Genomic DNA, 21,774 nt, shown 5'->3' with positions numbered 1-21,774 from the left:
AGGTATAGAGGCACAGGCATGAATTTTAAGCCTGAGTCCTACCCATGCCAGCGACGTTCAGGCCTTGCCCGAAACCTGAAATCAGAAATGACTTCCTCCGTTAGTAAATCCATTAGCTGCTCCTTTCTGTGTGTCACTCGCTCCCTAAGCACTGCTCGCTCTGCATGCGCACTGCTCATGGCGGCTCAGGGTCTGAGAGTATCCATAGCAATGGCTCCACTTGGGCTGCTCTGCTCAATGAAGAGACATGAGAAAGCAGTTAGCTGTTTGCTACTTTTTCATCACTCACAAGGAGCATTATTATTTTTGGTGAAATAATCTCTCCTGTCTTATATTTGATGAGGTTGAAGCACTTCTGACACCATGTTATGATCTTAGTCAGATATGACTGTACTGTGCTGCAGAGCACAAGCAAATGGCTCAGCTTACATTTTTTACTGATCAATTGTACGATACCCGAGCCCTGCCCGTACCCTAGTTACAGATTAAAAAACAGGCCCTACCCGGCCCAAACCCGATGTATAATGTCGGGGCCCATCAGGGCTCAGGTCGGTTAGAAAAGCTCTAGTGTGGTCGATGTATCTGACATATCCTAACTCTGCCTTTGCCTATACAATACCAAATATGCACACAGGAAAATGCAGTAGTAGCTTGCTACTGACCCCTTTTTTTATTTCTTTAAACTTGTAATTAACTTTGACACCAGTTTTACATTCCTGTTCTTGCTGCTCATTTGTGGTATCGGAAAAACCTCTACTGTGCAGTTACAGATTGGGGCCTAGTTCTCCTGTATAAACCCATTCTGAGATCTGTACTGAGGGCCTGAAAAATGCAAAGAGTTGTCTGGGGAAACAGAGGAATGTGACGAGAACAGGAAGAAAAAGCTCCTCCTGCCGAGAGGAGAAAAAAGGTCCAGGCACAAAAATCGAGAGCCTCTCTGAAAAAGTGTTCAACTTTATAGAGGCAGCACACATATCTGGCTGGAGGCCTGTCAGTCGCTTATGGAGGAGGAATGGCTCTGCTTCCTGTCAGAATGTGTGTAGAACATTCCAGGCAGCAGGACCACTCTGCTAGGATGTAGAAAGGGAGGGGAAACAGGATACTCTATCTATGGCTTCATCTAGCAGCTCTTTTTGTGGTGGCTCAATGTTTATTTGTTTCACTCTGATGATTAGAAGAAAATGATGTCGTGCTGTTGGGACTTGATTGTATTTTGACTATTAGAATTCAGGATTGTAGGCTATCCTAGGGCTTCTCCACTTCACTATTCAATCCAATCTCTCTGAAGTGAGCTACCTTCATTGAAACATTGATTTTTTAGCACTCATTCTGAGGAAACTTTGTTGGCAGTTGATAGGTTGAGCAAGAGCATTGTTTGCTTATTTCGGATGAATTATAAGCACTTTTTTCAGAGCCCGACATTAACAATAGTGGGGGATGTTGAAGAAAATCATGATATTGTTATATAACATCACAGTTATGTAAGTGTGAAGGCACCACACTATTAAATGAATAATGTATTTGCTGTTGCCAGTTATGTAAATTTACTTACGTTTATATTGCCATCTCCACAATGTGATTGTCAGTGATTGATCGACTTCGACACCACTTTCTAGTTTCTGGTAGACTTGTGTAAATGATTTAATGGATTATTCAATCAAATTGAAAAGAAATACATATAACATTCTCAACCAGATGCCCAAATCCACTTGCACTCAATTGTCTGAAAAAAGGTCCGCATTGATATTTTCAACCACTTGTATGGAACTCAATACACATTTTTATACAATTTCTCATGAAGACTTTTATTCTGCCAGGTAAACAAATGACACAAACACACAAACAAACAATAACCAACGGCTCCCCACCAGTGTTTTTGGTAACAGCTGAGGGACGCGGCTGGAGAAATGTATCCACTCTCAAATTCATAGACAGAGCTATGGATACAAGGACTGACCATCCATGATATCAAAATTAAGTTTTAACCATGTTTTGAGGTGTTTGTTAACCAGTGTTTGTTTACAATTCTTATTTAATTTTTCTACAAAGAACGTTAAACAGGCTTATATTTTGGGTTCTGAGGGGGTACGCAGCCTGGCCTCAAAAACTAGACGTAACATAGTAAATGTAAATCTGTGACACTCAAATTGATATGACATGTTACGTTTCAGGCACGTGCACAGATAGGGCTCCCTTCCCCCCTCCAAAGTGCCCTTTTAGGTGGTGGTATAATTTCCCCCCAAATTATTATTTTTTGTATACATTTTTGTCATTGCTGTTCGGAACCCACTGCCCACAAGTCGTCGTCAAGTTTGCCACCCCCCACCCCGTCCGTTTGTTGCGCCTGTTGATCTGCCTTGTACGGAGCTTGTGGATACGGTTGTGCCTTTTTTCACAGTAGTCTGTACAGAAATTGCACACACCCGGTATCCAAACATGCATGGCTTAAGAGATAGAGTGTGTGTAGCTAGCTAGCTAGTTTAAATGTCAACAGTACTGCCACAGCAGCATGACATTTGATTGACACTTGATAACAATTGATTTAGCCTACATTGTCATCAATATTCGGTCAGGTTGGCTGATATGTGCAGCAGAGAGAGGCAGAAAGACATAGAGAGGTAAATCACAATTAGTAAAATAAATCAAGCTAGCTAATAAGAAGATTTACAGCAATCATCAATATCAATGATCAGCTGATAGCCCAGCCTCTTTTCCCGATGCACTGTAACTAGCATGCTTACAATTTGTGATGATGAGTGAGTGTGTTGGTCCAGATATAAATAGGCATATGCTCAAAAAATAAATCATTTTTGCTACAGAGGTATTTGGTATGTTACTGTATGAATTTTGAGATATGAATGGTGGGTGGGTGGGGGGGGGGGGGGGGGTGGGGGGGGGGACTGCCCCCTGAAAAGTCTGTGCATGGCCCTGTTACGTTTGGTATGGTTACTTAAACCCAAAGGTTGCGTGTTCAAATCACATCATGGACAGCTTTAGCTAATTAGCAACTTTGCAACTGCTTACTACTTTTTAGCTATTGCAACTGCTTAGCATTTTAGCTAATTCTTCCCCTAACCTTATCCCTATCCATAACTCATAACCTTAACTCTAACCTTAACCCCTAACCCCTAGCCTAGCTAGCGTTCGCCACCTAGCTAACATTAGCCACAACAAATCATAATTCATAACATACTGTATCATATGTATTGCAAATTTGTAACATATTGTACGAATTGCAATTTGTAACATTTCATAACATATCATACATGAAGGACATCCACAAATTAATAAATGTAACATATCATACTAAATGGAGGGAGACAGATTTACATTTACTATGTCACGTCTACATCCAGGTTGCAGCACAACAGTAAGAGCTAAGCTCATGCGGCCTTTATAAATGATGTTCTCCAAGAATCAATGTGTATCATTCATTTAAATAAAAAGGATGTATGTAGGAAATGCAGATTGCACTTTAAAATAAGACTCAAGGTTATGATTTTAGGATGGGGGCATGGGGGAGGGGGTGGAGAAAGTGGAGTCTATCCACAGGTGGTCCATAATTCCATACAGTAATTACCAAGCGAAGTGCATTGTGGGGATTCGGACCACTCAGCCACTCTGTAAGGGCGAGAAAAGGATGTGCCATGTGGAAAAAGGACAGATAACATGTTGTCCCATTGAGAGGCCATCCCCAGACACTTAAAACTGTAGAGGAAGCACTGTTATTGTGCATTGTCAAAGGGCCTTTCATAAGTGCTGCAGTATTAAGTGAATCTAATGAAAGTGGTGGCAAATGGACAAATACAATCTTTAATTCATTTCAAATGGCGTTTTGTTTAAAAGGCAGGTGCATCAGCCGTTTTCTCTTAAATGAAGACTTGTTATATAGTTAGGAGTTTCGAATAAAATTAGAATGGCAATATTCTTTGTAGTGTATTATCAGAGGATGACTGAATAATCAAAACTAAGATCACAGCTGCACAATTTGTATGAATGGTTTGAGAAATAGTGAGTGACGACGTACTAATAGACATACAGTATGTACTAATTCTCATTATTTTGATTGAGCTACAGTGGCTTGCAAAAGTATTCACCCCCCTTGGCATTTTTATTTATTTTGTTGCCTTGCAACCTGGAATTAAAATAGATTTTTGGGGGGTTGTATCATTTAATATCCACAGCATGCATACCACTTTGAAGATACAAAATATGTTTTATTGTGAAACAAACAAGAAATAAGACAAAAAAATTGAGAACTTCACCCCCCCCCCCCCCCCAAAAAAAATAAAAGTCAATACCTTGTAGAGTCACCTTTTGCAGCAATTACAGCTGTCTCTATTAGCTTGGCACATCTAACCACTGGGATCTTTGCACATTCTTCAAGGCAAAACTGCTCCAGCTCCTTCAAGTTGGATGGGTTCCACTGATGTACAGCAATCTTTAAGTCATACCACAGATTCTCAATTGGATTGAGGTCTGGGCTTTGACTGGGCCATTCCAATACATTTAAATGTTTCCCCTTATTAAACCACATGGTGTTGCTTTTGCAGTATGCTTAGGGTCATTGTCCTGCTGGAAGGTGAACCTCCGCCCCAGTCTCAAATGTATGGAAGACTGAAACAGGTTTCCCTCAAGAATATCCCTCTATTTAGCACTATCCATCATTCCTTCAATTCTGACCAGTTTCCCAGTCCCTGCCGATGAAAAAGATCCCAACAGCATGATGCTGCCACCCCCATGCTTCACTGTGGGGATGGTGCTGGGTTTGCGCCAGACATAGCGTTTTCCTTGATGGCCAAAAAGCTCAATTTTAGTCTCATCTGACCAGAGTACTTTCTTCCATATGTTTGGGGAGTCTCCCACACGCCTTTTTGCAGATTCTGGGGCCTTTCAGAACCGGTGTATATATACTAATATCATGTGACAGTTCAGGTGACACTTAGATTGCACACAGGTTGACTTTATTTAACTAATTATGTGACTTCTGAAGGTAATTGGTTGCACCAGATCTTATTTTGGGGCTTCATAGTAAAGGGGGTGAATACATATGCACTTACCACTTTTTCGTTTACATTTTTAATTTTTTTCATTTCACTTCACCAATTTGGACTATTTTGTGTATGTCCACTACATGAAATACAAATAAAAATCCATTTAAATTACAGGTTGTACGCCTCCCGGGTGGCGCAGTGGTCTAGGGCCTGGGTCCGCGCCCAGGTCTGTCGCAGCCGGCCGCGACCGGAAGGTCCGTGGGGCAACGCACAATTGGCGTAGCGTCATCCGGGTTGGGGAGGGTTTGGCCGGTAGGGATATCCTTGTCTCATCGCGCACCAGCGACTCCTGTGGCGGGCCGGGCACAGTGCACGCTAACCAAGGTCGCCAGGTGTACAGTGTTTCCTCCGACATTGGTGTGGCTGGCTTCCGGGTTGGATGCGCGCTGTGTTAAGAAGCAGTACGGCTTGGTTGGGTTGTGTTTCGGAGGACGCATGGCTTTCGACCTTTGTCTCTCCCAAGCCCGTACGGGAGTTGTAGCGATGAGACAAGATAGTAATTACTAACAATTGGATACCACGAAAAAGGGGGTAAAATTTAAAATAATAAAAAAATAAAAAATACAGTTTGTAATGCAACAAAATAGGAAAAACGCCAAGTGGGATGAATACTTTTGCAAGGCACAGTATCTGTTGTTTGTTATTGTTTTACCACTCGTTGTATCTACTTCTCTCTGTCTCCTCAGATGCAATGGCAACTCCCTCTCCAGCAAAGAGCATGGGTGACCCTGGCATCACCCCACTGTCACCCTCCCACATTCAGGTAAGAAACATTCCATGGAATATTCTGCGTGGAGATAGATCCATAAGAGCCGAATGAAGTCAAACAACTCCATTACTTTGGTATGAGAGATTGGTAGGGAGATTGGTAGGCTAGATTGGTATGAGATTCACCACACAGTCTTTTTAACTCATCTGCTTTTCCATCCAGAATAAATCACACATCTCCTTAAACATTCTCCATTTGTTGACTCTGATTTTCTGTCCTCTCCACCTCAGCAAAATGACACGGACTCGAATGCCCACACGGGACCTTCGTTCATCGTGGTGGTTGCTATCGACTTTGGCACCACTTCCAGCGGCTATGCTTACGCCTTCACTAAGGAGCCAGAATGCATTCACACCATGAGGTGAGCCAAGCCAACGCTGCAATGCAGTCCCTGGTAGCAGGAGGAGAGAGTGAGATTGAAGGAGTCATAGGGAGGTTCACTCAGGTCAGGCTGTTCTTTTCCGTAGCAGTCTTATTAAATATTATCTGGCAGGTGATGCAAGAGAGATAGCTAATAATGATAAGAATGCATAGTTCTACTTTCTGGTCTTAGCACTTGTCTAGGCGTAATCATACCAGAAGGGTTGCTGATAGCCAGGTTAAACGTGTTGATCAAAGTATTGCTCCTCAAATTCATTGTCATCAAATGGAGATGTATAGGACGTAGAGGCTTCTAACTGGATTCCCAATGACTGTCTTTAGAAGTCAAATGAAACAGTGTTTGCTCCCTCTCTCACCACTTATATGCCTCATTGGCGGTCGTCATGGTCCCAGTCAATGTAATGGTCCTGTTAGAGCTGGGAGGAGGAGCTGGTTCACTGAGCTGAGGAACAAGCTGGACTACAGTCCTGAGATCCTCTGACCCATAAAACACACAGGCCAACTCTCTCCCCTGTGTGTGCCAGGCACCAGGGCCAACCTCCATACACTGCATTGCAGTCCCTCACAAAACCGACAGGTGTTTATATGGTTTCATGCGCTAGTTTTAATGGGCCCTATTTGAACTTTGAGTACATGGCATATCTCAGAGCAGGGTTGGCCAATCTTATCTGTAAAAGGCCATTGTGGTTGCAGGTTTTTGTTGATTTTAATAATTTTTGAATTCATAGTTAAACTTGTTGATTTAACTGGCAATCACCAATAGTTCTAATGAGTTTTCCATAGAGAAAGCATGTCTGGGAACTCTATATACAGCTTGTTAAAGTTTTATGCATGACTCTCGATCAAAATCAGCACTTTCCCACTTGCAAAATATTAACAGACAACAGGTAACACTTTCTAGCACCAGAAAATCAATTATGTAGCAGTTTAAAAACGTTTGTTGGTTAGACTACTAGGTACAACAGCACACAAGCCCCTACACAGAGATGTAGAAATTCTGTGCTGAATAAACTTCCAACTCTTTCTATGTCTTTGTTCTAGATACAAATGGAGTATTGTTAATGTAATATCCCTAGGGTGATGAAACACAAAGACACACAGAGACACAGACTGAGAGGAGCATCTATTGCAGAATCCTCTCCTGTCATTAACGCCAAACATCAGATAACAGTTGAGCAATATATTTTTACTAGTACTACTAGACCTTGCAGTGAAAACACCCAGAGCTCTAAGATTATTTAGTTTGGATGGAACCATCTTCTCCAAAACCTTACATTAACAATGGCTTCACTGGATAAGCCCTCAGACTGGATCTGTAAAGTTTGCCCATACCTCAAATGAACTATTTTGGGGTGCTGTAACATTTACATTTTCACATGATAGAGATTTCAGGGTAGAACTCCTCTTTGAATAGAGGAGGAATGCATTGGTGTATTGATAGTGAGCATTAGCTATTTGCGTCTCTATGACATAGACATTAGTATTCATCCCCTGTCCTCACTGTCGCTGGCCCTCACAATGGAGCAGGAATCCAATTCAGTGGTGGAAAACTACCCAATTGTCATACTTGAGTAAAAGTAAAGATACCTTGATAGAAAATAGGCTCAAGTAAAAGTGAAAGTCACCCAGTAAAATACTACTTGAATAAAAGTCTACAAGTATTTGGTTTTGAATATACTTAAGTATCAAAGTAAATTTAATTGCTAAAATATACTTAATTTTTTTTACATTTAACAATATATATATCATTTCTAATTCCTTATTTTAAGCAAACCAGACGGCACCAATTTCTTGTTATTTTAATTTACGGATAGCCAGTGGCACACTCCAACACTCAGAAGTAATTTTCAAATGAAGCATGTTTGATTAGTGATTCCGCCAGATCAGAGGGGATATAAATATTGAGTTGTTATTTTACCTGAAATGCACAAGGTCCTCTACTCCGACAATTAATCCACACATTAAACGGCCAACCGAATCATTTCTAGTCATCTCTCCTCCTTCCAGGCTTTTTCATTGTTTCATTTATACGTTGATCGCATCTAAACTTTCATTGTATTACCACGACTACCGGCAAAACAGTCCGTCTTTCAGTCTCCCACGTGGGTATAACCAATGAGGAGATGGCACGTGGGTACCTGCTTCTATAAACCAATGATGAGATGGGAGATGCAGGACTTTCAGCGCGATCTGCGTCAGAAATAGGAAGGAGTTCTATTTTAACCCTTGGCGTCGCAGACGCTCGTTGGCGCGCGCGAGCAGTGTGGGTGAAATAATTGAATAACATGGATTTCTACATTTATTTTGCGACGCTCGCGCACGCGACGTGTCCGGGCTGGTCAGCATGTAAGGCTTTTAAATTGTGTTTTTCAAGAGGTCTGACCTCTGGCTTCCCACTGCTCTAAATCCCAGTTTTACATACTGTACGCACAGTGAAAATAAATGCATAATTTAAAGACTCTCACTCCTTAATGCATTATTCAGTGAGCTGTTAATGCAGTAAGGCATATTCCATTCCATACTATGTAAGGTTATATTATACAGAAAGCTATTCTTCACCTGTCATGTTCCTACATGTAGATCAGTTTAGCTATACTGTGAAAAAATGTGCATTCATTGATAGTTTAAATCACAACCATGTTTTAATTTCTGTTACAATGACTAATACGCTGATGCAGTCACATTGAGGCTATGTTGTTGTTGCAATGTTTGAATCATGTGACAGAGTGAGTTTTGAATAAATAGGCTTCATGTCAGGATTATTGGATTGTATCAAATGACCATGTTAATTAGTAACCAAGCATAGATTAGGGCTTCATAGAGCATGATCATGAAACACTGTGATGTGATTTGGAGTGGAGCAGAATTCTCTAGGTCTTTTCAAAGAGGATCACGATTCCCATATGGCTGTGGACATACCATCTAGCATGATGATGAATATGGTCATGACGATGGCAATGATCATAATGATGATGATGAAGAACATCTGAACTATCAATGATAAACTTGGATTGTGCGCAGAAGAGCCCAAGATAATCTCCATCATGATTTAGATTAGCAGTGAACATCTAGTGGTTTCCCCCACATTTTCCAATTTAGTCCATCACAGCAGGCTTCTCCCCCAGTAAGACAGACCCATAATCTCATCAGGGCACTTAGCAAACATACACTAATCTCCAAGGGAAGCAAATTAATTATAGGTAGTCTTGATTTGCCCAGAACTAGTGTAGCTCAATTAACGTGTAGGTCAGGTTCAGAAAGCCATTAGACTGACAACGAGGGACTGATGAGGACACACTACTTGAATTTGTGTGATTGACCTTGGTCGTGTCTTTAGTCTACAGACATTTTAGTTCAGGTTGGAATATTGACAGGATACACGAATGTTCTTATGCATTCCACCTTATTGAGCCATATTGAGCCCTTTGACACAAATAGAGAATGCACTGCAGTGAACTGTCTGGGCCCTTAATAATTTACCAGTATCATTTGCAAGTAGGCCTACGTAGTTTTCAACCAGTTGTTTCAACAGATGAAAGATAGAATCCACTGGGCACACACTGGTTGAATCAATGTTGTTTCAACGTAAATTGTCAACGTATTGTAACGTGGAAAATACATTGCATCTGAAAAAAAGTAATCAACCAGTACTGTTGTCATCTCATTTGAACCTGCGTTGTAAACATTGAAATTAGAGTAAAACTTCAACTGAACTACGTTGACTTAACCAAGTTGCTCATTGGTTTAAATGTTTTGTGTTCATTCCCAGACGCTGGGAGGGCGGCGACCCCGGAGTGTCCAATCAGAAGACGCCTACCACCATCCTCCTGACCCCGGACAGGAAGTTCCATAGTTTTGGCTATGCAGCACGTGACTTCTACCACGACCTGGACCCTACCGAGTCCAAGCACTGGCTCTACCTGGAGAAGTTCAAAATGAAACTCCATACAACAGCGGTAAAGACACACACACGCAAACACACACTTCCCTTATTACTCTGTGTCTGCCCTTGTGCAGGGCTGGCAGCTTGGTAGCCCTTGATCAAGACTCTCAGTTCCATTACATTACACATAAGAGTCATTGGACGAAGGCGTCTTCTATATGGGGGAGTGTTGTTAAGAGCCACGATGCTCGGCCTGTACATTAACATGCACCACTTGCGGTACAGTTTTGGAAGCATAAGGACCTTTCATATCAGCGAGAAATAATAAAAAAAATACATAAAATGTTCAATTTAAACACAGGGTTATTGTTAGTGTTCCCACACGGCCATTTCTCCATGTTAGTGTTTATGGAAAACGGACGGAAAATAGAGTCGACTACCTGTGCTAATTAGCTTTCTGCATCTCCTAACACCTGTGTGTGAACGAAAGGCTGAAAAATACTGTCGGCTGCAACTGTGTTAAAGCCGGTAAAAACAGTGTACAGCAGTTCCTCAGAGGAGGAAGTGGAGGACCATGCCTCAGTAAATTTCATAAAAATACAAATTTGAAAAGGTTTTAGATAAAACTATACTAAATACATTCACGTCACCAAATAATTGATTAAAACACACTGTTTTTCAATGAAGGTCTACAGTAGCCTCAACAGCACTCTGCACTATGGAGGACAGCTAGCTTCTCCTCTTGGTACATTGACTTCAATACAAAACCTAGGAGGCTCTTGGTTCTCACCCCCTTTCATAGACTTACACAGTAATTATGACAACTTCCAGAGGACATCCTCCAACCTATCAGAGCTCTTGCAGCATGAATTGATATGTTGTCCACATGACCAAAGGATCAGAGAATGAATCTAGTACGGAAAGCATAAGCTTGCTAGCACTGCAGTGCATAAAATGTGGTGAGTAGTTGACTCAAAGAAAGAGAAAGACCATAGTTGAACAGTTTTCAACAAATTAATTTCTTCCAAAATGAAGGAGGAGAGAGAGAGATTTCGTAATTTTTTTCAGTTTCACTTATAGATAGCTAATGCACTTTTGTACATCACGCAGTAACGTACAATTATTTTTGCGCAAAAAAAACGTAATACTTCCAGGTCAACTGTAATATGAATACCATTGTAAAGCACAATTTCTCCCCTTTCCAGCAAAATCAATGACGAGACCTTCATGATGCCCATCTCTGCATGACTGAAGAAGGCAATGAGCTCCGTCTGGTCTTTTAAAAAATGGCGGGTGGGGAAGTGAAACCTACTGCATGATAGGGGAAAGGGGGAGATAAACCGTGTTGGGAAACAGCTTTTTTCACCCGATCTGTCCAACTTATCACCTCTAAAATGTAAATAAAACACTATTAATAGTTTCTATAATGTTTCATTACATACCTATTTGAAAGTTTGTGTCGAATTTAAAATGGGTTTTTAGGGCGGTGCTAAAGTTATCTTCAGAAGTAAACAGCGGCTGTCGTGGCTTTTGAGAGTCATGTTGGCTTGCAGTGGTGACGCAAAAAAATGTATGCATTCAGTTGTACAATTGACTTGGTATCCCCCCTTACCCTGTCCCTTTCTTGTTTTTAATCTGCGAGAGAAGCGCGTCACCTGGTGGAGAGAGGCTGTACGACACAGAATGAGTTGCATTATGCGTGCTGTACGTTAGGTCATGGCACGTCACAATTTAACGTACAGTGTCAGGGGTTAGTCAACAGTACTTAGCTAGCAAATGCAGCTGGCTGATTTAGTTAGTCAAACACCCAGCTCAAACAGAGGGATGCTATGTTAGCTAGCTGGTTATGACTATCCAACACGACACTGGAACTCAGGTTAAGCTTTTGGTTTTATGCATTTATTGCCAGTGTAACTGCTTACTGACTATATACTGTAACGGTTACTGCATGATTGTGGCGGGATTACTAACGCATTAGTTCTATTAGCTAACGTTATGTTGACTAGGACGTTACTTTAGCTAATATGGGGACAACGATGTAGGCTGTGTGTCGCGGTTATGACATGGTTTGGCTTGGAAAGGTTTTTTCGCCTGGTCCCACAGCTGATGTGTTGTTCATTGAAGTCCACAATGAAGAAAAAAGGTGAGAGGAGGAGAGTGCATAGAGGATAGGAGGAATACTATGGCTACTATGAAGGTGAACTGTGTTTATGCATGATCAGGGGTGTATTCATTTACACCCTAGATAAGATGATGTTGGTCAAGAGTGTGCAAGGTGGTGAGTGTGTCACTGTCTGTCATCTCAAATTTTTCTCTCGACTTGTTGTGAACTTTCATTCATAGGCTTGGTTGTAGCCACCTCATGATGGATATAGGGACAATTTGAGTATCATGTAGTAGCCTAAACCTATCGATGTTACATTGAACTGGGTGAATGGAATGTGAATGACAGTCATCCAACATGCTGTAATAGAAAGGCCATGCTCATGAAAAAAAATTGTCCTCCCTCATCATAAACGGCACTGACCGCCACTGCTGTGCAGTAAGTGTATGTTTTGCATTTGTGAAATTATTTTGATGTGATATGAAAGTAAAGGGATTTATGTTTCCAGAACCGTACCGCAATTGAGAATCGATTCACGTTTAGAAGGCGTATTTGGCTGTTTTGTCTTCCAGAGCCAATTCGCCCTTTAAGCAGAACATGTAAGGTCCTTGGAGTAACGTTAGGCTCCTCTAGTCCATTATTGGGCTAGCAGCTTGGCTGCCCTGAGCTGACATTGCAGCAAGCTCTTGAAGTTCTGTGCCAAGTAAGAGGTAACCCCGCCAGTAACTGTGAGCTCAGGCTACTGTTATTGCACATATTTCACCATAGAGGTGAAGTGGACACGATTTGGTAAAGTGGACACGATTTGGTAAAGTGGACACGATTTGGTAAAGTGGACACGATTTGGATAAGGCTGAGTATGTTGACTGGGGTCTGTCTTAGTATTTATCAGTAGATGTCTGTAGGGTGTTTAAATGAAAAGATTACGATAAGGTGGAGCTTTAGTTTTCTCTGTCGTCCCTTCTTTCCCCCAATCAGAATCTCTCCATCGACACAGAACTCCATGCAGCCAATGGGAAGAGAGTAAAAGCTATTGATATTTTTGCATATGCTCTGGCGTTCTTCAAGGAGCAAGCACTAAAGGTAAAGTATTACCAGGTTCTACTGCATGTACTAAAAAAATAAATACATTAGTTTCATATATTGAATACATGTATCTGATATGAATTAGATGTCGCATTTAATGCTCAGCGATAGTGCTGATGTTATGGTGGGTCAGGGAACATAGATGCCATGCTTGATGTGATCCCGTGCAGGAGTTGAGTGACCAGGCGGGTGCAGAGTTTGACAATGCAGACATCAGATGGGTCATCACAGTGCCAGCCATCTGGAAAATGCCAGCCAAGCAGTTCATGAGGGAGGCAGCCTACAAGGTGGGTTGGCCCCTGTCAATCGACACACGTCCATGTGCACACGCATGCAATCACACAGGGAGGCACATACGCTCATGCATGCATAAACACACGCACAGACACACATTGTAAGGTTGAAAGTCAAATATTCCTTGTTTCAAATTACTCTCTGTCTGCTGTAGTCTGCTTTCAACAGCTCAAATGACAAACGTTTGCCGCTCAAACCATCTATCTCCCTCAGAGTAAATGATGCGTCCGTACAGTCTCGCCATTAGCTCTTGTTTGGCAGAGGCACTGCAGGTACTTGGGAGAGAAAGTGATGACGGTGCATGATTAGCTTTACCACCCTGGCTGCTGCTGTGATTTATTACCGATAGGAGAGAGGTTGGTTGCTGCTCTGGAGCTGCAGTGCCAGACAGTGACGACTACTCTCCTCCCCCTCTTTCTCTTGCTCTCTCTCCTGTATGGGGGTAGAGAGAGAAAGACTGATCCACCACGACTGCAGTAGAGGAGAGGACAGAGAGTAGAGGGAGGGCAGCTGGAGGGAGCCACCAGGGAGAGGGATAATTTCATCACTACTCGTCCCAAGAGAGAGAATTTGAGGATAGGACAGTGAGACAAGGGATAGCAGGGAGGGGGTGCATACTGAGGATGAGAATGAAGTGGCTATTGTGATCATTCTCAATAGGCTGTGAGGGAGAGGAAAATAAATAAGGCAAATACCTTGGTTCGACTCTAACTCCAATGTATGCTATTCCACAATACACACATGCCAGCTTACAGCATAGTAAGAAAGGCAGGGTTGTTTGTTTTCCCCCAGAGGAGCACAGTGGTGGGAGGGAGCTGCAGAGAGCTGTGCGATGGGCACATGGTAATACGGTGTGGTACTCTGTGTATAGGAATTTCAGGGGAGAGGGCTAGAGGAGTTTGTGTGTGGGGAGGGAGGGGTGTGTGGGGAGGGGGGGTGATGAGGGAGGGGTGGAGGGGTGTGTGAGGAGGGAGGGGTGGAGGTACACTACATTAGTATGTGTGAGAGAGTGTCACATGGGTGTGGCAGTCTGTCTGAGGCTGCAGCCGCCGGATAGAGACACCACCCTCCCCTCTGCAGTGAACAAAGAGGATGGGCTGGAGAGAGAGGAGGAGGAGAGAGGGAAGAGAGCAATAGAATGAGAGAGATATGAGAGGAGGAGAGAAGAAGAGGAGAGAGGCTCTTTAGACAGCTTGATCACCTGATATCTGCAGTGGAGGTTGAGGCACAGTAAGAGGGGGAGGATGTTTGGTTAGGGGCTGGGGGAGTTGCTGCGGATCTGCAGTGACTCAGCATCCTCTGGCTGGATCATTTATTACTGGTACTGGGGGAAACGAAACACCCCTACCTTACCCACGTCTCCCTCTCCTCCTTTCCTCCTCACTCTCCTTGACCCCTTCACCGCAACATGCAGAATCTCACAAAGCACAGAGATGTGATGCAATGTTCAGCTTTTATACTTTGCCTGTCTTTTTCTGTGTATATTGTGGACAGAAACACAAACCAGCCAGAACAGCATGTTGATTGATAGGCCTTCAAGTTAAGCCGTTGTTCGAATGCTGCAAAAGCAGTTGTTGCTTGTGGATGTTTCGAGAAATGTAATAGCTTTTGGGAATTGCTTTTATGCTAGGGTTGCATGATTTATCCCTTGAGTATTTTCCTATTCAAATCTGTGGCCTGCCCATGAGCCCAATACTTTTCCAAAAGCCATGTATGATTTAGTAGTGAACTAGATGATGTTTTAGATGAATGATGGTTGTGTTAAATTGTTCCATTTCAGCTGTATATGGTATAGTGTTGTATTACTGAGTAAGGGTATGTAGACATTGTAACTTTGATGTTCCTAAATTAATTCAGGAAAAAGTTTGGTGCTGACGGCCATGTTGTCTTACTTTCTATTTTGAGGTATCTTGAATCCTTAACATACACTGATTATTTACCAATGATGTTTATAGTAACTTACTAGGACAGTTATTCACATTGCTGGTTTTATTGAGGTCATCTTTCTGAGACCTGTTAAGGAAAAAGCTGATGTCCAGTATTTCCTGTTTGTGCTCTGCCATTCTCTAGGCTGGTCTGGTTCCCCGTGACAACCCAGAGCAGCTGATCATTGCCCTTGAGCCCGAGGCAGCCTCCATCTACTGCCGCAAGCTCCGCCTCCACCAGATGATTGACATTGGCACCAAGACCAACCAGAACGGTTTCAGCCCCACTGAGAATGTAGGGGCAGGGATGATCCAGGGTAAATCCCACCCCCCCGTCACCCCACAGGCCAATCAGAACATGAGCATCACATTGAACGTCACAATAATGTACCATGGTAGCATTTTGCATCCCCCATGAAACGATTTCATACAGTATGTGCCTCTGAAACTAATCTTGGACTATAGATTGGTTATTGGTCGACAAGCATGTTTATCATTCCAGAAAGAGTCAAATCTGTGTTTTTGTCTGTAGAATTCATTCTGGATAACTGTATTCACGATGGAGAGGTAGTGGTGGCCGGGGGAAACCGTCTTCCCACTCAAGTCAGGTCACAGGTTACTGCAGTGATATTGTACGTTTATGTAAAATGCTGCTAATAGTCAAACAACCAGTGCCTTCAATGAATCTTAAACATACATTTCCTCTCAATGGATAATGTGTATGGGACAATATCCTCAACCCTAACATAACTTTTATTTTCATATTCAGATACAAAAAATGCATGGACAAACACAAATCATCACATTCTCCATGTCTATTTGCTTTTGCTTCTTTTTCCTAAAATGTGCACGAGCCCTTAAATACTATGGGAAAATTAGCCAACAAAAATGTACTGATATCTGAATGCACAAAAGGTCATTCAAATACTAAATAATGCCACCTTAGAACTGGTCCGTATTATCCAATGAAATCCAATCTCATATTTGACACCCACGTGAATCCGCAATAGCAAATGACCATAAACTCCCTCAAGCCTTTCCTCTCTCTCACTCATCGATCTTTTGGTTCGGTAAAGAGTTTTGGTTCTCCATAGATCATCTAAACAAGATATTTAGAAGCTTAGTGCCCTTCGGTCATATCTCGCTATGCTGTTGACTAGGGATAGGACTAAACCACACTCACACTAGCATTCACTTGCTTGAATGCATTTATTTTATGTTCAACAGCTTACCTTATGCGTATTAAGGAGGTTAAACCTCTGTACAGAAGCTGACGGCTGGTCAGCTTATGGTTATATAGTAGCACTGTAGCTTTAGTTGGAATTCAATCTGATTCGCCCACACATACAGTAGAGGAAACCCTTTAGGACTACAGTAGATATGGTATACTGTCTTTAATAAGAACTGAGATGAGAGATGATGTACTGTACTGTATACGTGAGTATTTGTGATGCTTATTACTCACTGCAACAATATGAAAACAGTATTTGCTCTGTAACTAGACACATGCTACCTTAAGGTTCTTGGATGGAGATAATTGATTTGATTTCATGTTCATTGCCTCCATCATGGTTTACAATGCTAACCTCATGCTATTATAGAGCGGAAGAGCGGTGGCTCTTTGGAGCAGATGTTTTTCTTTAAAGACTCTCCAATGACCTACTTTAAGCTGTGTCTAGTCGGCTTAGGTCCGGGGCTAAAGCTATGATTATGAGCACATACTGTAAGACTTGCAGAGTTTATACAGTACCAGTCAAAAGTTTGGACTCACCTACTCATTCAAGGGTTTTTCTTTATTTGTACTATTTTCTACATTGTGGAATAATAGTGAAGACATTAACACTATGAAATAACACATATAGAATCATGTAGTAACCAAAAAAAAGTGTTAAACAAATCAAAATATATTTTAGATTCTTCAAAGTAGCCACCGTTTGCCTTGATGACAGCTTTGCACACTCTAGGCATTCTCTCAACCAGCTTCATGAGGTAGTCAACTGGAATGCATTTCAATTAACAGGTGTGCCTTGTTAAAAGTTAATTTGTGGAATTTCTTTCCTTCTTAATGTTTTTGAGCCAATCAGTTGTGTTGTGACAACGTATGGGTAGTATACAGAGGATAGCTCTATTTGGTAAAAGACCAAGTCCATATTATGGCAAGAACAGCTCAAATAAGCAAAGAGAAACGACAGTCCATCATAACTTTAAGACATGAAGGTCAGTCAATCCGGAAAATTTCAAGAACTTTGAAAGTTTCTTCAAGTGCAGTCACAAAACCCATCAAGTGCTATGATGAAACTGGCTCTCATGAGGCCGGCCACAGGAATGGAAGACCCTAAGTTACCTCTGCTGCTGAGGATAAATTCATTAGAGTTAACTGCACCTCGGATTGCAACCCAAATAAATGCTTCACAGAGTTCAAGTAACAGACATCTCAACATCAACTGTTCAGAGGAGACTGTGTGAATTAGGCCATCATGGTCGAATTGCTGCAAAGAACCCACTACTAAAGGACACCAATAAGAAGAAGAGACTTACTTGGGCCAAGAAACGCGAGCAAGGGACTAGACCCGTGAAAATCTGTCCTTTGGTCTGATGAGTCCAAATTTTACATTTTTGGTTCCAACTGCTGTGTCTTTGTGAGACGCAGAGTAGGTGAAAGGATGATCTCCGCATGTGTGATTCCCACTGTGAAGCATGGAGGAGGAGGTGTGGTGCTTTGCTGGTGACACTGTCTGTGATTTACTTAGAATTCAAGGCACACTTAACCAGCATGGCTACCACAGCATTCTGCAGTGATACGCCATCCCATCTGGTTTGCGCTTAGTGGGACTATCATTTGTTTTTCAACAGGATAATGTCCCAAAACACGCCTCCAGGCTGTGTAAGGGCTATTTGACCAAGAAGGAGAGTGATGGAGTGCTGCATCAGATGACCTGGCCTCCACAATCACCCGACCTCAACCCAATTGAGATGGTTTGGGATGAGTTGGACGGCAGAGTGAAAGAAAAGCAATCAACAAGTGCTCAGCATATGTGGAAACTCCTTCAAGACTGTTGGAAAGCGTTCCAGGTGAAGCTGGTTGAGAGAATGCCAAGAGTGTGCAAAGCTGTAATCAAGACAAAGGGGTGCTACTTGGAAGAATCTCAAATCTAAACTATATTTTTATTTGTTTAACACTTTTTGGTTACTACATGATTCCATGTGTTATTTCATAGTCTTGATGTCTTCACTATTGTTCTACAATAGAAAATAGTATAAATAAAGAAAAACCCTTGAATGAGTAGGTGTGTCCAAACTTTTGACTGGTACTGTGTTTCTCGTTTATCTTTACATTCTTGTAAAATGCTGAGTTTGTTTTCCAAAATGGTGCTCGTAGTATCCCAAGTCTATATACTTTATTTTAGAACTGGCGACGACAATGTAGCGCCATCCAACGGAAATATCTTCTACTCTATCATCTGTCTTTCCATAATAATTATGGGAAATGTAGTTGGTTTGAAATGAACCCTTTGATATATGGTCAGTTTGTGTTTGAATTACCTTCAGTATCAATGCAGACGTCAGAGAAAGGTTGGACCAAAAGAAGGGGGCACAAGTCAATGTCCCCTCCCTAATGATGGTGTTTCCAACAGGATGCTACAACTCTTTTCCAACTGAGGTGTTTTTATGTTGGAAGGAAGCCTACGGGAAGGGAAAGTGTACTCTCTGTCCAGCTGCTGCTGTTTCCTCCTTACATTAACTTTCCCATAATAGCCGCTCCTCTATTCGAGCAGCTTCCACCATAGCTAACTCATAATGTTCTCACAGCATTCCCGGAAAGTTATTTCTTCATTGTGTTTTGACATGTTGACGGAATAGTTAATGGTGACATAGATAGACCCCACTCTCACACCCTCCTGAGGACTAATGGGAGAAGGAAAGTCCTCCTTTCCCTTCATATTGTTTCCGCTCTATTGGAGAAAATGTCCTTCTGACATCTTGGTCGATGTGGTCATGCTACTACTACTGCTGTCCTCTTTTCAACCAGTGATTACAAGGTCCATATGCAATGAATGTAATCATTAGCCTGTAAGTACTGATCATAAGTGCATTCTCCAGTTCTGAACATTTAGAGTAGAATGTCCTTTCCTTGGCCAGCGTTCTCTCGTCCCTCTGCAGCTAACACATTTTTTCCCCCATAGGAGGAACATTTCATCAGCATACAGTTGAAGTCGGAAGTTTACATACACTTAGGTTGGAGTCATTAAAACTCGTTTTTCAACCACTCCTCAAATTTCTTGTTAACAAACTATAGTTTTGGCAAGTCGGTTAGGACATCTACTTTGTGCATGACACAAGTCATTTTCCTAACAATTGTTTACAGACAGCTAATTTCAATTAAGTCACTGTATCACAATTCCAGTGGGTCAGAAGTTTACATACACTAAGTTGACTGTGCCTTTAGACAGCTTGGAAAATTCCAGAAAATGATATCATGGCTTTAGAAGCTTCTGTTAGACTAATTGACATCATTTGAGTCAATTGGAGGTGTACCTGTGGATGTATTTCAAGGCCTACCTTCAAACTCAGTGCCTCTTTGCTTGACATCATCGGAAAACCAAAAGAAATCAGACAAGACCTCAGAAAAAAAATTGCAGACCTCCACAAGTCTGGTTCAACCAAAGGTACCACGTTCATCTGTACAAACAATAGTAAACAAGTATAACCACCATGCCACACCAGCCGTCATACTGCTTAGGAAGGAGATCTTCTATCTCCTGCTTAGGAAGGAGATCTTCTATCTCCTGCTTAGGAAGGAGATCTCCTATCTCCTGCTTAGGAAGGAGATCTTCTATCTCCTGCTTAGGAAGGAGATCTCCTATCTCCTGCTTAGGAAGGAGATCTCCTATCTCCTGCTTAGGAAGGATCTCTATCTCCTAGAGATGAACGTACTTTGGTGCAAAAAGTGCAAATCAACCCCAGAACAACAGCAAAGTACCTTGTGAAGATGCTGGAGGAAACCGCTACAAAAGTATCTATATCCACAGTAAAACGAGTCCTATATTGACATAAACTTAAAGGCCGCTCAGCAAGGAAGAAGCCACTGCTCCAAAACCGCCATAAAAAAGCCAGACTACAGTTTGCAACTGGACAATGACACCAAGCATACTTCAAAAGTTGTGGCAAAATGGCTTAAGGACAACAAAGTCAAGGTATTGGAGTGGCCATCTCAAAGCCCTGACCTCAATCCTGAAGAAAATGTGTGGGCAGAACGGAAAAAGCGTGTGCGAGCAAGTAGGCCTACAAACTTGACTCCGTTACACCAGTTCTGTCAGGAGGAATGGCCCAAAAATCGCCCAATTTATTGTGGGAAGCTTGTGGAAGGCTACCTGAAGCGTTTGACCCAAGTTAAACAATTTAAAGGCAATGCTACCAAATACTAATTGAGTGTATGTAAACTTCTGACCCACTGGGAATGTGATGAAATATATCAAAGCTGAAATAAATTATTCTCTACTGTTATTCTGACATTTTACATTCTTAAAATAAAGTGGTTATCCACTTTATATTATATTAACTGACCTAAGACAGGGAATTTGTACTAGGATTGAATGTCAGGAATTGTGAAAAACAGTTTAAATGTATTTGGCTAAGGTTCTATGTAAACTTCCGACTTCAACTGTATATGCTAATAAAATACAGTTTGAATATAAAAAAACGGAAAATGAAACACTAGATCCAAATAGTCTCACATTGGATTTGCTCATTCCTGCAAGTCAACACAGTTTCTGGGATGGGTACCTGCAGTTAGGCTATATGAACAGTTCTGGAGTTCTGCTGCTGACTTCACACATCCATCCTAGACATCATATAGCCCCATCATCCTGTCGCTTGACTTACATTGTATGACCCACACAGCTTCACCAATGCGCTTCCACCCTTCTCACGCTCGGTCATTCTCTCTCTGTCAATAACCAGCCAAGGAGCATGTCCGGAGCAAACGGCAGAGCCGCACCTTTTTGGTGGAAAATGTCATAGGGGAGCTTTGGTCGGAGCTGGAAGAAGGTAGAGTCTCATTCTCTCTTTTACGCTTCTGTTTCTCTCTCCCTCCTCCCTCTCTATACAGTAATTGCTCCTGCTGTTTCTTATGCTGCCGATCATGCATCGTGTTTGTTATTCGGTGCCCTGAAAAACAACAGCCTTATGTTTATTGAGTAGGAGGATCTACTCTACTTATTATCTTTCTAGTTTTTGCTAATAACCTCATGCTTTTACAGTCTAATCGATTACATTTC

The 21,774-nt window shown here is 41.9% G+C and overlaps 1 protein-coding gene across 6 annotated transcripts in view; it reads left to right on the top strand.

The window, feature by feature from the left end:
* Positions 1-21,774, top strand: part of hspa12a (heat shock protein family A (Hsp70) member 12A) — a 46,675-nt gene that overhangs the window by 16,195 nt on the left and 8,706 nt on the right. For 3 of the 6 annotated variants that reach the window (XM_021580437.3, XM_021580439.3, XM_090216814.1), the window contains exons 2-8: positions 5,741-5,817; positions 6,054-6,184; positions 9,974-10,160; positions 13,170-13,274; positions 13,448-13,564; positions 15,642-15,813; positions 21,458-21,544. In XM_021580437.3, coding sequence (XP_021436112.1) covers positions 5,741-5,817; positions 6,054-6,184; positions 9,974-10,160; positions 13,170-13,274; positions 13,448-13,564; positions 15,642-15,813; positions 21,458-21,544 — 876 coding nt within the window. The remainder of the gene's footprint in view (positions 1-5,740; positions 5,818-6,053; positions 6,185-9,973; positions 10,161-13,169; positions 13,275-13,447; positions 13,565-15,641; positions 15,814-21,457; positions 21,545-21,774) is intronic. The other 3 variants (XM_090216816.1, XM_021580438.3, XM_090216815.1) reach the window with 1 other exon arrangement.

The sequence above is a fragment of the Oncorhynchus mykiss genome, chromosome 23 (assembly GCF_057628025.1).
Source record: "Oncorhynchus mykiss isolate SJ-2025 chromosome 23, ASM5762802v1, whole genome shotgun sequence".
Lineage (NCBI taxonomy): Eukaryota > Metazoa > Chordata > Actinopteri > Salmoniformes > Salmonidae > Oncorhynchus > Oncorhynchus mykiss.
Note: the sequence above shows the minus strand (reverse complement) of the source record. Positions and strands in the feature narration are given on the sequence as shown.